This window comes from Python bivittatus, unplaced genomic scaffold, assembly GCF_059951505.1.
Source record: "Python bivittatus isolate LINGU-HERP-01145 unplaced genomic scaffold, Pbiv_v1 ctg000340_np1212, whole genome shotgun sequence".
NCBI classification, from domain to species: Eukaryota; Metazoa; Chordata; class Lepidosauria; order Squamata; family Pythonidae; genus Python; species Python bivittatus.
Genome location: NW_028277056.1, coordinates 28,243,872 through 28,260,644, shown reverse-complemented (window position 1 = coordinate 28,260,644; position 16,773 = coordinate 28,243,872). Strand labels below are relative to the sequence as shown.

The following is a 16,773-nucleotide window of genomic DNA, read 5'->3' as shown; positions in this document are numbered from 1 at the left end:
AAGAGAAATTCAGCTCATGTCCACGGTGCTGGGGAAAAATATATATAAAGATATAGATATAGATATATATTTATTTATATGTATATAACACTGTTAATGAGGAGAGTTCTAACCACCCAGCAGCACAGCAAGAAGAGCCTGGAAAATCTTCCCAAAGACCTGGGGGAAAAAGAAGATGGCTGCAGTTGGAGAAGTAGAAAGGGTTGAGAGTTGCCACAGACCACTTCACTATTCTCTCCCTATCTTCATCTGTGTAATCCTTTTTCTTGTCAGCAGAACCTCATCACAAACCACAAACTTTATGGCTGGTGTGGGTCTTCCGGGCTGTGTGGCCGTGGTCTTGAAGTCTTGTTTCCTAACGTTTCGCCAGCACCTCCTGAGAACTGCTCCTGTCTGTGCTCCTGCACTCTGAAGATGCCGGTCACAGGTGCTGGCGAAACGTTAGGAAACAAGACTTCAAGACCACGGCCACACAGCCTGGAAGACCCACACCAGCCATCGTATGCCGGCCGTGAAAGCCTTTGACAATACACAAACTTTATGATTCTTATTATACAAAATTGTTTTAAAACATGTTATGTTGCATGGGTCAGGGGGAAAGATGGAGAAAGAGAATACTGTATGTTTGGGGGTGTGGTCAAAAGTTTTGAAAGTATGTGAAATTCTACATACATCTTATTTTTGAGAGTATATCTCAAATGGGTAGAGACCCAAATAGGGTATCGTATAAAAGAACTTCAGAGAAGGAAAACATTTTTTATTTTAGATGGCCTTTCAATGCAAGGTAGATATATCTTTATCTTCCTTGAGTATTGTTATTTTATATGTAGAATTGAATCTGGGTTGAATTAGTTGCCATTACACCCACTGAAACAATGAGGCTGGTCCTTCATTTATTATTTATCTGTATATTCGTCTTTTTCCATAGTCCCACGTCTTTTTCCATAAATCCCACAAATTTCGATTTCAGTGGGAACTGAGTATAAATTGCTTAGACCCCAACCAATAGAATCCATTGATATACTAGGAATTAAATAAACATATACTTCTATATGTAAACTGATCCTCACCTAAATAATTTTAAGTAGGGATATTGAACAAAACAGTCTTTTTGCATTTTTTGCAGCTACTTGATGTTTTCAAACTGAACTTCAGCATATTTTTTATTAAATTACATTAAAAAACCCATCCCTTTTTCCAGAATTTGGGACAGCACATCTAGTTCCTGGTATGCATTGTGAGAGCAATATACAAATTGCAGTAGTATGATGCTGAATATTTCTTAGAGATTTGTATAGTTGCATTTCCAGGAGCTATCATTTAAATTCAAAATTGCATTGTAATAATAGCTAACATGCCACAAAATTAACAAATGGAGAGAAACACATTTTTTTAGCTCACTTGGGAAGAATCTTGTGATAATTGAAATATATTATGCCAACTTAGTGTTTCTGACACTAAGAAAATATATTCTACGTTGTCAGTTAGTACATTATAAACTGGTTTAGTTGATAAGTAGAAAACCTTGCTTTTGGCTGGCTTAAGTTATTCTGACTGTAATGTGAGATTTGGAGAAAGAGCGGAAGATGTTTTTTTGAGATTCTGTTTTATTTGTTAAGATCAACATCCACAGCAATAACTAAGCATTTCAGGACAAAGGATTACTTTATGTCTGTAGATTTGGCTTCTTAAGAGAACAGTAGAAGGTAGCCTTTCTGTAGTATGTAATTTTCTCATTTGCATGAAGGAATGAAAAATACCCATGAAGAGGCTACATTCTGTAAACAACTTGAACCTCTTCCCCTCTTACCTCTTTGATCAGCTTAAAGTAATATATATCTGTAAGACAGTCTTTCACAGATGAATGAAAATAGCTGAAGTGATATTTTATTTTCTGATATTATGCTTTTCGAACTTTTTTTTCTGAATATTTTTGGGAAAAATCTGTAAAGTACCCTTTACATATTTTGTCTATTTCTGAATCATGAATAAATTTATCTCTCTAAAGAGAGATTGAAAGTATCTGCCTCTTCTATGCTGTACTGAATATTCCAGCATTTTCAGTCCACAGGACAACTGACTATTCTTTGTTATATTCTCAAATGTAACAATAATGTAAGTTGTCCCTCATTGGAATTAAAATGTACGCAGTGGATTATTTTATCTATAGAAGGAGAAGCTTCCTTTCCATTCACCTAGCATCTTTCCCAAAAAGGGTTAAAGGTATGCAATGTATGGAAGCTTCCTTTGGAGTGGCCAAAAGTAAGGACAGTTAAGTCTGTCTCTGCCCTCTTTATCAAATATCCATTCATCCCTTGAAAAAAAAAATAGCTGTGACCTCAGATTTTATATATAGACTTTTGAAGTGATCTGAAGCATGGTAAATATAACAGCATGGGTAATTAGGCAGAAAATCTTAACTCCATTAATCCATTGACCAAATTCCCATTGGTTTTTCTGCAATCAGGGTTGCATACTTGGATTTTTTTTTATTAAAAAAAACACTGTTTAATTGGAACAAATATGCCCTCATCTTGTTGGGGAACATTTTCTGATTTAAGATCTGAGAACCCAAAGTTTGCTGCTAGAAAATAATCAGTCTGCCAGAATGCCAATGACCCTCACATCTACCGCCTTAGAATTTTACAGGCATTTTTGCCACACTGTAAGACACATACAAACTGATATACTCTGATTATGGTTGTAGTTCATATATTTCAAGGTGACTGTCTCCCTACCCTCTGGATACTCTAAGAAGAGAAACATGTTTCTTCTCATGCCTTAAGCCACAGAGTATATATTCTTTATTTTTTAGGGTGGAGGGGGGAATGTTAGACATTTGCTAGCAAGTAATACGTCATCTTTGTATCTAAGTGTTTCTTCTTCTGTGCAGACATTACTGGACATTTCATGCCACTTTCATATATTTACAAACTTGTAGAAGAAATACTTTTTTTTTGTATTTTTGCTTATATGACACTAAATGTTAAACTTTCATCAATCAAACACAATTACACCTACAGTCTCAAGGAACTGGTATCCCCTTCTGAATCACCACTCAGACAAGGTGAGAAGCTGTAGCTTTTTAGAGCAGTGCAGGGAAAAGAGAGACAGGGGTAGCATAAAGAGAAAGAGTGCAAACAGAGTATGAACATCTTCACACAAATGTATCATCATACATTTACTCACTCTTTTTGACTCCCCCCAATCCCTCTTGACATCAACAATAAGCAAAAGTAGTCAGGAGCCAATAAGAACTGAGAGTGTACAGAATCTTTCAGGAAGCACAAAGACTGCATCTGACTCTCTAAAGGATAGCCCAAAACTGAATAATTATTATTCTTTCAAATCAAATACCATCCATGGATGTCTTATTAATAGATCGCTAAAAACTTTACAAAACTGTAACTTGCATGCATTTTTTCTGTAAAGTGCCTCAGTGTACATCCCTATTACACAGAGAGAAGCTTGGCCATAAAATAGAAGAATTGACTAAAGTCTCATCGTGAGCCAGCAACGAAATATCTAGGAATGTGATTCATGTTCCTCTGCTCCATTCTGAAGTTTTGCCCTATTTCTTGCTTCAGTCCATCTTATTCTGCTTAAGGAAAACCCTGTTGTTGCTGTTTTGTTATTTTACAAATATACTTTACAAAGCATAAGTGTTTAGTCTTCTTTTTCCTAAAAAAAGAAAAAGAAAAAAGAAAAAGAAAATGCAGCCAATAGCACAGTGTTTATCAGGAAACCTAAATAATAATAATAATAATAATAATAATAATAATAATAATAATAATCCATTGCATTCAGACCAACATTTCCAAATGGACCTACCACACCAAAGCTAAGGGACAGATATGGCATTGACAAAGAACAAGGCAAGTAACAGAGAAGACACAAGGACAGGATCTAAACTCCTTTCCAAATGTGTTAAATGCATGACTGGCGTTGTATGCTCACATTCAACAAGTATTCACCAAATGATGGGAGGTGTCACTACTCAACACAGGAGCATAATTTATTGTTAGAAGCCAATGTCAGCCCCAGATCATATATGGGCACAAGTCTTAATGTTTCTCATGACAGTTTGCAGTTAATACATCCAGACATTTCTGCAGATACCTGGGTGGTTGTGATATACTTTCCAGATTTCATTGAACCACAAATGATTTAGTTTAGCTTTGCCTCTTATGATGACTAGTCAATCTTGAATCAACAAGTTTCTCACAACATATTTCTGTTCATTCTAACCTTCCTTTCTATTTTTGCTTCCTAGCAGAAACCTTTGTCCATAAATGGTTCCCTCTCCTCTGGATTCCAGTACTTTCCTTAATCTACCAGTTTATCTGCCAGGATAGGTTAGTATTGTATTATTGAGTTTATTACATTAGCATTGAATTATTGAGTTTATTAAGATCAGAGACTGGGATTCCTGTGAAGGTCCTGCACTTGTCTGCAGAACATGTAATTGTCCTAATGATTGTTACGGGACTTCTGCCTTTCAAGCAACTACTCTATTTACCCTAAAGGAAGACAGTTTTGAATTAAAGATGATATCCCACCTCCAAGGAAATTAGAAGGAAAACTTATATGACTCAATTTCTCTGCTAATTTAAGTTGGTCGTGTCATTACAAATTATTTCGGTGGTGGTGGAAACTACTTCTCCTTTCAAGTAAATACAGTGCCAGTTATGGACATACAATCTATGCTTTTAAACATGATACATTGAATTCAATGGGATTTACATCTTAGTAAGAGTATAGGTTCATAGCCATAAGCCCTAGGAAACAGAGCTGAAAGCCTATGTACACACTTTGTTTTGAGTTGGAAAAAAAATCCAACAACTGAATTTTACCGTCCGTTTAAAACTAATAAAATGGCCTCATAGAAATATATTTCACAGTACAATTACAAAGTCCCATACCCTGAAAAATATGAATATTAATTGTGGCCTTATTACATAGAGGCTTCCTCAGAAGGCCACATCTATGGCATTTGAAGGAGCAAAGTGATCTTGTGGCAATCTTTTAACTTCAAAAATGGGACACAAATCTTCTACCAGGAACAAAGGAACAGAACATGTAACCAACAGAGTTACAGAGGCCAGGCCTCAGTGGTAAATGCACGAATACACTTTCTCTCTCTCTCTCTCTCTCTCTCTCTCTCTCCCTCTCTCACAGACACACACACACACCCTCTTTCTCTCAGCTGTCATTGTGAAAGTTCCCTCTATTATCATCACAGCCAAAAAGATAAAATAAAAAAGGATATAGAATTTCCATGAAGAATTTTATTTGATAAAATGGGGCTGTGTGTGAAAGAGCTGGCTTCTATAGAACAGCTTAACTGAAATGGTAGGGGAGAAAACTGCTTAATTCCCCAGTCTCAAAAGTTCAAAACTGTCTTTTCCCCAGTGGAAACTTCTCTCCTAAGAAACCCAAATGGAGGAAGGAGAAGTCCCAAAAGGGAACAGATATGGGCTTTCAATCTTAATTTCATTTCCCCACATACCCCTCCCCCACTTTTTAAAACCCATTGCAATATAAATGTAGTCACCTTGCTGCTGAACAGCATCCACTGAAAGGTGTGAAGAAGCTATTAAAAATTATATATCAGAAAAAGGTAGGATGAGTTCCTAATTTGTCTAATACATTTTCCAATTTTGTTTTGTTTCTGGAACTTTCTGCATATTTTATTTTATATTAGCACTCAAAATTATGGGGTCCAGGTCCAAAAAATATTCTGGAAGCAGAACATATTGGCAAATTTCTGAAGTAAGCTCAAAATGGAAGTCCATTTAATAGACACATGTGTATAACACGCTTCTGATAGTCTCTTATTGTATGGAAAAGAAGCTTCAGGAAAAAGCTGTTTGCAGCAAAGGCACAGAAGGTGCTTAGCAATGCTCTTTTCTGTCCACTTTTCCACTGAAAATTGCATTCCCAAATTTCTCTCTGTGGAGTCTATATGCATATTGAATTTCACAAAGAGGCTATTGGGAAGAAGTATTTGTTTACCCCACCCTCAATTTAGTTTCAGACTTGAAATTCTTTTCATCCTGTTGATGGAAAAAAGAAATGCAAATGTTGATATGTTCTTATATAAAAGAGAATGAACTGAAATGTGTACCCTTTCATAATTAATCTGTCGGAACTCCTTTAGGTCTAGATTTCCACTTGCTACTGTTAATTAAATTTCTGAAAATACTTATCCTAGTATCATAGCGTCCTCCAAAAGGCACAAGTGAAAAAACTCTGAGAGTTTGCAAACCACAGAAAAGTGAATGCTTGCTGGCATGGTTACACTTAACCCAAATTCAATGTCCTTTCTACTCAATCACCTTTCTACAGGTATGTTCCGCAACGTTTTGAGAATGTTGGCTAAAGCATTAGTGGTACTGTTGAACCAGCTTACCAATCAAGCAATCAGGTAATGTTCAGAAAACAAAAATGCTATTCAAACTTGATGCTTCCCTGAAACCCACACGTAGGTCCCTATAGGTCCTTAGATATATTGAAGCAATTATCAGAATTCTAAACAGCATAGCTAATGAACAGTGGGAAAGTTAGGAAATGTACTCCCCGAAGATCTGGAGGACATCCATATGAAGGCTTTTCAAAGGTGTTCAAAATATTTGAAAAGTTGTTGGACATTAATGGCCTTATTGAACAAGAAGCCAAGATCCTTGTAAGCTGCAAGGAAGCACATTATTTGCTGTTTGAAGATTCTTTATAAGTTGTGCAGGAGCAGGTATGGGGAGGATTCTTTTTTACATTTATGTATTATCCAGCTACCACAATCTTAGGCATCTCCTGGGAAGGAATGCTTTTTTTCTGTTTGTATGTTGTGCTCCCTCTTTTTGTCTTTCTTTCCATCTTTTTCTTGTCCAAACCTTTCACCCCTCCCTTTTCTGCTTCCTACCTTTATAGAATATTAACTGCCCAATAGTAAATTATAAGCCTTGGAAGTCTGTCTGGCTGCTTAATTGACTGCCAGAGAGGCCCCAAATTGCAGAACTCAGCAAAAACAAATAGCTAAAGCAGAAGGAAGAGATGCTGCTGTGCTGTTCATCAAGGGACAGCTGCCTTGCAATACTGGCATGGAACAAGGAGCTCCTTATTAAGGGCGGGTGTTCATTATAGTAAAGTAAGGATATCTAATGTATGTAAATACATACCCACACCACAATTTAAATATGGATTTCTCTTTTGTCATTCACAATTCCTGCTGCTACATCTTCTATGGGTTTATCCACATTGTAACATGCTTTTCTCCCATATCAAGGATGGGAGAAATGTATATTAATATAAAAAGGGCTTCCTCCACAGCCTCCCTTTTGCTGCAACTGAGCAAATGAGGTCAATAGGTTGCTTCTCTCACAGAATGCAATATGGGGTAGTTTCAGGGCAGCAGTTGGGTTCCTGGATGTCTTTTCCCTTTCTATCCAACATCACCTAGTGGCAGGAAAATCTAACTTCTGTCAATGTATGGTGGTGCAGGGTGCAGAGTTTGGACTGTCATTTTCATTGTTTCAGAGGTATTTTGCTTTACTTGAAAAGGTGGCCCACATTGGGTGTGGAGTGCTTCTTCTCTTACTAGGACTGAAAATGAAGGAAATTAGTTCAATATTCCTTTGGCTACCATTAAAAAACAATGGGTACAAGTAAAAACAAACAAACAAACCATTCGGTACGTTCAGGCCTTGCCCCACAAGTCTTCTAATAACCCTGGAAGACGTAGTCTGCAATTTTCTCCAACATGCACCAACATGGGAAAAAAAAGTTGCTGGGCAAAGTTCTGCCTTCTGCTTATTAATGTGAATATTGGCCTCACGGTATATCTGCATTTGGTCTTATATGAGGTTGATAGTTCCAACTCTGAACCTGCTTCCAAAAGAAATAGGCTGCACAGGTGAAGTGTCCTATCTCACAGCTCCAGCTGAAAAGCCATGGAGGTACAGAGCCCAGCAACCAGATGGATTGGGTAGTCCCCCAGCAGACCTATCAGACTAACTGGAGCACAGCTGATCACCCACCTCTGATCAGCCCCCCCCCCCGTGTACCCTAGAATGTCTGCAAAGAAGACTTGGTGCCGTAATGCCAGCAAAAACCTTAGCACTTTTCATGCCAGAACCCCTTAGATTGGCTTCAACCTGCCCCAGCAGTAGGCTTGGAATGAGATGGAGACTATGTTGTAAAACCTGTCCATGAGAAACAGTGGGGTGTCTTCTCACTACATGTGGATGAGCCCTTAGAAAGGAACCAACAGTTGCCCAAAAAAAATCTAGATCATTTTTAATGAACAAGTTGGGACTGCATAGTGAATTGCACTGGTGAAGCTAGTCAAATGGGTAGTCGGCATTAAGCATGATACATTAACTCTGGATTTGATAACATATCATGACGGATGCTTATTTACCTTTAAATATTTGGCATACAATTACTTTCCTCACTGAACTAGGTAAAGGTAAAGTTTAAATTGTTGCCCCTCTGCTTTCTTTTTTTAAAAAAAAGACGAAGTACAATTTGGGACAAGAGTATGTAACTTTAATAATTTAGCTTGTCCCTTTCTGTAAACCAGATGAGAGGTAAATGATTTGTTCAGATCCATATGTGCCCAATTTTCAGTAACAAACCAGTATGAGGTAATTACTGAGACAAACCAGGGTAAGCCATTTTTGAAGCACAAGTATATAACTCAGATCAGGAATGAGCAGATTCCCCACCCTTACTGACCTGGCTTGAGAAAGATAGGAATCCCTAAAGCTAACCACAGTATAAAAAGGCTTTTCCTATAAAATAGGTAAATAGCATATAAATAGATTCTTAATTTCAACTAGCAATGATTTTCTTTTTCAACTAATCTTATCATGATTTAGGAGATGGCTTTTAAAATCTTATCTTTCTGGCTTTTTAAAGGATGTAAAATCAAAATGTTGGCACGTTAATATTTTTATTGTTGTTGCAAAATTACATTTATTTTAGCATAGTTAGAAGCAAGCTTGTTCTGTCGCTGTATGATGGTTATGCTTGTTGGTTCACCATCCTGAGGTTGGGATAGGTTTTCCCACTATCTTATTAAAGGAAGAAAATAACTTCCTTATGAAAATTGACCAGGCACAGGGATCAGTGTTAGGGAGAGAAAAACATTACAACACCAATTCCAAAAGTGAATTTGAATGTTCCATTCCCATCACACTTTATAGTAGGATTAAAACTAGACTCAAAATTCTGCTAGCTTTTGCCTTCCTACAAAAATTCTAAAAAAAAAAAGCACATTACTTAGTTACACATAGGAAGCAGTAGGGTTTTTAAAGAGATTACTTCAGGAAACTTTGTATTTTAAAATTCTGCATTGGGGAATTTAACTGTCAAGGAAAGAAACACAGTGATTCACATTTTTAAAAAAAGGTTTTGGAAAATTTACGTTAATAGTTACATAAAGTTGGGGAAATCCATATAAGGCCTCTATATATTATGACATGTTGCAAATATGCATACAAAATTTCTATGATTTTTCTTTTTAATCTGTAGAAAAAAGATTGCTGGCCCAGAATACTGATTTACAAATATGGATTTTAAGAAGGCAGGAATTTTAGAGATTTACACATCCCTAATTAGAATAATTGTAGCCACTGGTTAAGCCATTAGAACGGTTGCAAGATAACAATCCTTATGGCAAAAGATTACCTATTCTTCTCACTCAAAGATTTGTCTTTCCCTTTTGTGCTATCTGCTTTCTGTGACAGGTGTTCTCACAAACCACCCCTCATAAGGGGACTGCCTGGCATGACCCTGCCCAAGCATAGAAATGATGGCCACTAATGCAAGTAAGGGATAGTAAATGATTACTGGATCCGTATCAGGCATTCACAACACACAGCCATATTACTCGGGGGCTAGACAAAATGTGGCCATTCATATGTTCTTGAAGTACCATTAGACATAACCAGCATAGCTGATGGTGTGGGATGAGGATCGTATATGGCCTACTGCTGCTATAAGTGATAAATATACTTTATTGCTCTTCTCCAACCAATGACGGCACCTACCATCTCGTCTTTGTCCTATGACAAAACCTCAGGGCCTTATATATGCCATTCAACCACTATGCAATGCATATGCTATCGTGCTGCCTACCCTGTCCAGCTTTCTCTAGCTTCCTGGAACTTCTGGAGCCCAGAAAACATTTATTCTCTTCAATTCTTTAAGTCCAGATCCAGTTAACCCCGCATAGCCTAGACTGAGCCACTTCTGCTGATCTTGCAACTCCCTCTCTCTGCAGTGAATGGAATGGGGATTTGGACAATGGACTATTATAGCTACAATTGTTCCTATGTGATCCTTATTCAGTCAGGACTGAACATGCTCAAGGGTAATTGAATTTGCAGACTCCTTGAGGCTCAGAATCTTTGGCCCTGTCTAAGGCTAGGTAGACAAAGGAAAATTGAAGAGCAATGAGGGTAACATACAGGTTACACTTGATTGCTATCCAAATTTAACAGGAGAAGACTAAGGATGTGCTCTAAATTTTAGATTCTAAAACTGGGACTGAAGGAAGAAGTCAAAGCAAAATTCTTTTGGGAAAACCATTGTGTATCTCCTTATCACCCAGAATTCACATCCAAGCGAAACAGTCATCCTCATGTGCAATGCAAGCCATTATCTACAGGGATGAGTTTATGTACACAGGGACTGATTTCTTTGCATGCTTTTGAGAGAGAGAGAGAGAAAGAGAGAGAGATGCACACATACATACACAGAAACATGCACGCATACATACATGACAGAGAGAGAGAGAGAGAGAGAGAGAGGGAGACAGGGAGACTGGCAAGAACAAGAGGGCAGATGAGTAGAATTTCTAAGTTTTATCATCCTCAAAGCATCATGGGCTAAGATACCCAGAAATATATGGGACAGCCTAAGGGAGAGGCAGTGAGGTAAGGGCTGTGCGGAGTTTCTTCATGGGACACCAGTATGCTAGAGAACTCTGCATCATTCTTTACAGGTATCTGAAAAAGCTAAGTATCAGTTTAAGAAATTACCAAGCCAATTAAAAGATTATGGCTATCAACATCAAAGCAAAGGCCATTTCTTTCCTTGAGGGAGGGAGGGAGGGAGGGAGGGAAAGAAGGAAAGAGAGAGGAGAAAATGATATGAGGGAATGAAAATAATAAAGTGAAATTTCATTGTTTCTTTTTACAGCATCTCAGCATCCTTAGCAGAATCCAGCCTTCATAGCGTGATAATCTGTCTCTCATACTCCCGGATGGTCAGTGACTTGACAGTTGTTAAAATAAAAGTGGCTGATTCTTCTTTCATTGAAATTTCTCCCCTTTGTTGCGGCACACACAAAAGTTGTGAAAGAAGTTGTCCTTTCCCTCCCCCCACTCTCTCTTGCTCTGTCTCCTGTATGACATTTTTGTTTTGCTTTGTGTGTTGTTCTTGATGTTGCTGGGTTTTTATTTCAGCTGTTATTAACATTTGCTGAGTAGGCAGAACATGGACGCTGCCAACAGCCACAGTGGTACGGCCAGACACATTGATCCATTGCCTGCAATTCCTGTACCAGGTCCTATGGGATGAGAAAGAGAAGACAAAAAAGAGCAAAAAATTACACATGGGTTAATGTATATGCAACAGGGTATATAAAGGAATAACATTTTCATTACCCTCATTTTCCTTAATTTGATGATGCCCTCTTATATGTATTGGAAATCAACTGCCATAAGCCCCCAAAGCATTAGGTCATGCTGCTTGAAGATTACAGGAATTGAACCCCAATGCTGTTGGAAGACAGATTGGAGAAGATGATATCAGTGGAGGGATCCTGTGATTTAGATGCCTACAGTTAGGAAAATCGGCAGCAGAAGTTCTTAAGGTTAGATTATTCTTGCTCCATTGGTTTACTTTGGGCCTGACATATACAACATGACTGAGTGGGGGGTGGGGGTGGGGGCGGGGGGGGGGCGCGGGAAGAACGGTATTATCACCTTTTAGCCTACGTATCATTTTCTTAAATTAAGATTTTGTTAATTTTAATAGAAAATAAAAACAGCCACAAAGACATGTTTCATCTGTTACTATTTTAGAACATGGGGAAAGAGTGGGTGTGTTCCAGCTCCCCTTTATTAAATGCTGTCATATTGTGGGAATGAGGAAGCGTGCCTTTTCTGTCATGGCCCCCACTCTTTGGAGTAGCATCCCTCCCCAGAGATATGGATGGAGCCATCTCTCCTGGAATTCGAGAAAGCCCTCAACACCTGGCTCTGGTCACAGGACTGGACTTAAAGTGTTTGCGGAGTCCCTGCTGTGGTTTCTTGTTATTGTGGTTGTTTTAGTCTGGATCATCTGGGTTGTTTTAATTTTTTAAAATTGTTTTTACTGTTTGTTTTGAATTTTGTAAGCTACCCAGAATCTGCTGAGGTGGATGGCCATAACAAATCTGAAATAACGGGACCTCTGGTGGGGACAATGGAGGCTTAGTCATCTCTGTAAGAAGGGAGACAGAACTGCAGCTGGATTGGTGGCTAGCAGCAAGTCCTGGCCACCCAGCTTGCTCTAGATTAAGGAGGAAGTGAGAAATCAACTCATTCAGTTTCCAGGATGGCCATTCCCCATAAACTAATCACAGAAACAGAAGCTTCTGGGAACAGCTTGCAAGCAGCAGCTGGGAGGTGAGGGATCCATCTTCATTCACAGCTGTGGAGCAGCCTAAACATGCACTAGAGCTGGCCAGACCCGGTTTCTAAATCACTTTGGAATATAACTATTTTTCAACATAAGAGAGACCTTCTTTTGCAACAGATAAGTATTCTCTTGGTATTTTTTTCATTATTTCTGGGACTATAACTTTGAAAGAAGAATTAGAGTTTTATTATAATTTGAACAATTTGCAAAAAGTTGGAAGATAAGGAAAATACAAAAAAAGTTACTTATGGTAAAAGGGGAAGATTTATTTGTTAAAAGTTTAGTTTTACAAAACTCCATCTGTATTAACTGGAACTGATTTTTCTATGGGAAATTTGTTTTTCTGTGATATGCTTGTTGATTGTGATGGAATGGAATCACAGGCTCAGGGAGATAAACATTTTTAGATTGATGTCAGGCCTAGCCCAAGGAACTCCAAGAGACAATGCAAATTCAGTCCAGTTATGTTTATTAGCTACAACCTCTAGCAAGAATCTTCCCAGACTGAAACCCCATCTCCCAAAGTCAGCCAGCCACAACAGTGTGAATTCCTCAGGGAGGTGCCAGTCTCATCCTCTTGTTCCTCCCACACTCTTCTGGGGAGCTAAGAAAATGTTTATCTCTCTGAGCCTGGCCTTCATAATTCCATTCCATCACACTGATTGACTGGATTTTCAAAGCAGAAGAAGATAGTAATTTGAGCCCTCTGTGTATTTTTTCCTGATGTGTGCCTGCAATTACAGTGTGAAAGGCACCAGAGGGCATGAACTGTCTGTTTACTTTCACTTATATAACACCTGCAGTCCCTATTGTGGTCGTAAATCAAGGACTACCTGTATATTTCTATTGAAAGCAAAATTGAGAGACCTCATATTAGGGCTGTGCAAATCATTCAAAAGAGATACTTTGAAACATGCAGAAGCACATATAAAGTACCTTTTTAAAAATAATTAAAGCAGCCATATCCTTTTCCAGATTTGTGCAGCTGCTTCAAAAGTTGCTCCAGGCTGCATGTGTATGCATAAACAGATATTTTGCTTATTGGGGATGGGTGGCAAATGAAGTACTTGTGGTGGCATATGCATGGAAGCAGCTAGAAGCAGCAGCTATGCAAACCTGGAAAAAGACACTACTACTTAACAGTTTAGAAGAGGTCCCCCTATATGTTCCCATATGTTCTGAAGCAACCCTTTCAAACAATATGCATAGCCTGACCTTACATAAAAGACTATAGCTACTTGATATGGAAATCATTACAACTGTACCTGGTAAGTTAATTCTCCTTGACTCTTGGCAGGGTAACAGTTGCTACCAAGCCTCTCTGAGGTGGGAGAACAAATCCTGAAGTTACCTTTCCGGCTGAAAACTAAGTTTTGTTTAGTCTTGCTTTTCTACCATATGATAAGTCTAGATTTGTAGACTTATCTATATTTTTATAATTATAATACTATATATATATTATATTTATATTATATTATAATATAAATTATAAATATAAATATAACTATATTTATTATAGTTAGGAGGATGACATTTGTAAAGGCTTTCCTATGCAAAGGAGGTTCTTACAGAGAAAGTAGTAGCCCTACCTAACTTTCTATTCTTGCTTGAAGTCCATTTAGTGGAATAAATGTTCTTTCCTTTTGTTACATAAGGATGCATGGAAAACAATGTAACAATTTGCACTTTCAATCTGATAGTGTTGTCCATTCTATTATCCATGATTTCACCACTTCATTCTGCTATGTGTGAAGACCATATTTGAAAATCAGAAGCGTATAGCTTGCTGTGGGAGAATGAAGAAAGACTCCTATTCATCCAGCAGATGCTGAGCCAATGCAAACGAAGAAACAGCTTTCATACTATCACCACTTTAATAAATAAGAAAAGCTGAGCATGCAGATTTGAAAATGTTTCCTGGAAATTAAGTGGAGCACTTATCTAAACGCAGAAAACATATTATCTTGCTTAAGTAATATTGGGTCTTCCATGGCTTCTTCATCAATAAAAAAAAAAAAAAAAAAAAAATCCATGATTTCTTTGCAATAGTGATTCCAACTCATCTTTGTCAATTTACCTGAAGCAAGGACTCATTCTAAGAAATACCAATCACTTTTGATTAACTTAAGGCATGCTTACATCTTTTTCATTGAGAACAATGACAGTTGAAAATATTTAATTTGATGGCATAGTGCTTCAATTAAAAAAAAGAAAAAACTTCTTAAAATAATACCAAAGCCTAACATGATATATGCTCATTTATATCAGGAGAGATCAAAGGTTGGCTGAAAAGCCAAGGAAGGTGGAATTACAGACAATATTTGGGAACAAGGAACCATTTCCATGAAACATTGATTACAGTTTGTCTAATATTTTGGTGAGTTGAGATACTATTTTATGTAGTGATCCTTAGATAAGATACTATCACCTTCAAGTGAAAGTACAAGAGAAGGCAGTGAAACTTAGTTCTAGATAAACCTGCATGGGATTATACTGTATGCTTTTTCTATATTCCCTTACTAATTGACATAATTGAAACTAAATTTTATATTCTGAGCATTCAATCTAAACAATGTCAGTTACTGTATTAGTCTTCAGATATATCAGACTTCATTTGGGGATTCACTTGATGTATTTATCTGGTGATAGTGACCACATTGCATCCCACATGACTCTTCTAGACTCTTCTAGAGTCTACAATTAACTCAATCCGCCTTAGAATAGCCTACAGTCCAATCAGCTGGACAACAGAGATATGTACTGGTTTTCAGGCTGATGGCTGCACTTGGTCTTTGGATAGTATTCTGCACCAGGTGGGGATGTAATGTACTAGACTGTCACATTTATTTTTTAAAAAATCACATTTATTAAAAAAAAATCAAAGTACAGTAAGTAAATAAACTTGTGTAATTTTCCCTTTCTATCTCATTAAAAATTAAAAATTTGTGGCAACTTTTGAAGGAATTCTTAGGCAGCAACAGTTTTTTCAAAGTTTCACCAAATATAAATACAATTAAATAGAAGGGTTCCTGAGCATGTCTTATACTTGTCTTGAAAAGGAAAGGTAAAAAATGTTGGCTAGAATGCAATTCTAGTCTGCACGTTGCTTTAATTTCTTGGAAAGCACAACCAACAACCAAGTAAGCTGCTTGTTAACAGATTAGTGGGAATCCTGCATCTTGTATTATGGTGTACTGAAAGAGATGGAATTGGTGGTGATGATTGTTTCTGTGCACAATCCACAATGCTTCTTACTCTTAATGAAATTCAGAAACTCAAATGAGATTCAGACCTTGTACAGTTCGAAAAATCATCTATTTCCCCTTAATGGCTTATTCCTGTCTAGACATTCTTAATGTGTCACTTCTTCAAGGTAGATCAGGTCAAGAAACAGACACCACAGGAATTCCAGGAATGTTACTTTTTTGTCCTAGGGTAGATTAAGAAATCTTGAAAGCCTGTACAAATTTCTCTCAGTCCCATCTTGTACCAAACAAAATCAAGGTGCAGTAATTTTGAATTTCTTTCTCATACTTCCTTCCAACTCTGGGCTGTGCAGTCTCTTTTCCAAGCCCCTCCTTAATAGCTTACTTCTCCCCCCCACTCCACTTGATGGCTTTCTTATACCTTCCCCAAGGTCAGCTCTAAATTCCTTTACATGATGTGAGCAAGAGCTTTCTATGAATTTTCTTTCTATCTGCTCTCCTTTGATGTTGAAACAGCATGGCCCAACCTGTACCATTTTTCACCATGTGGTGGCCCTTGAATGCAAAAGATCATTATAATTCTGCACATTCTCAACCATCTGCTTACAGCCAGACATCTGCTCCTCAGGGACCAATTCATCACAGCATTCTAATCAATAAAACATGGAACCAATCAGCAAATGGCTTCAATCCCAGAGGAGACTGCGTAATTATTTATTTGGTAATCGGGAAAGGGAATGATTTTCACTATAACATTTATGGTCCTGTAGCGTCAGGCCCATGGGGTGGAGCAACAGGAGTGCCAGAAAAGCTTTGATTTTCACGGGGATGGGGAAAGAAAGGCATTCACTGCTGCAGCAACAAATAATACAGAATCACA

General features: G+C 37.7%; 1 protein-coding gene across 1 annotated transcript in view; it reads right to left on the bottom strand.

Annotated features, from left to right (window-relative positions):
- Positions 1–469: 469 nt before the first annotated feature.
- LSAMP (limbic system associated membrane protein) overlaps positions 470–16,773 on the bottom strand; it is a 518,247-nt gene continuing 501,943 nt past the window's right edge. The window contains exon 7 of the mRNA XM_088140751.1: positions 470–11,572. Coding sequence (XP_087996877.1) covers positions 11,475–11,572 — 98 coding nt within the window. The 3' untranslated portion in view covers positions 470–11,474. The remainder of the gene's footprint in view (positions 11,573–16,773) is intronic.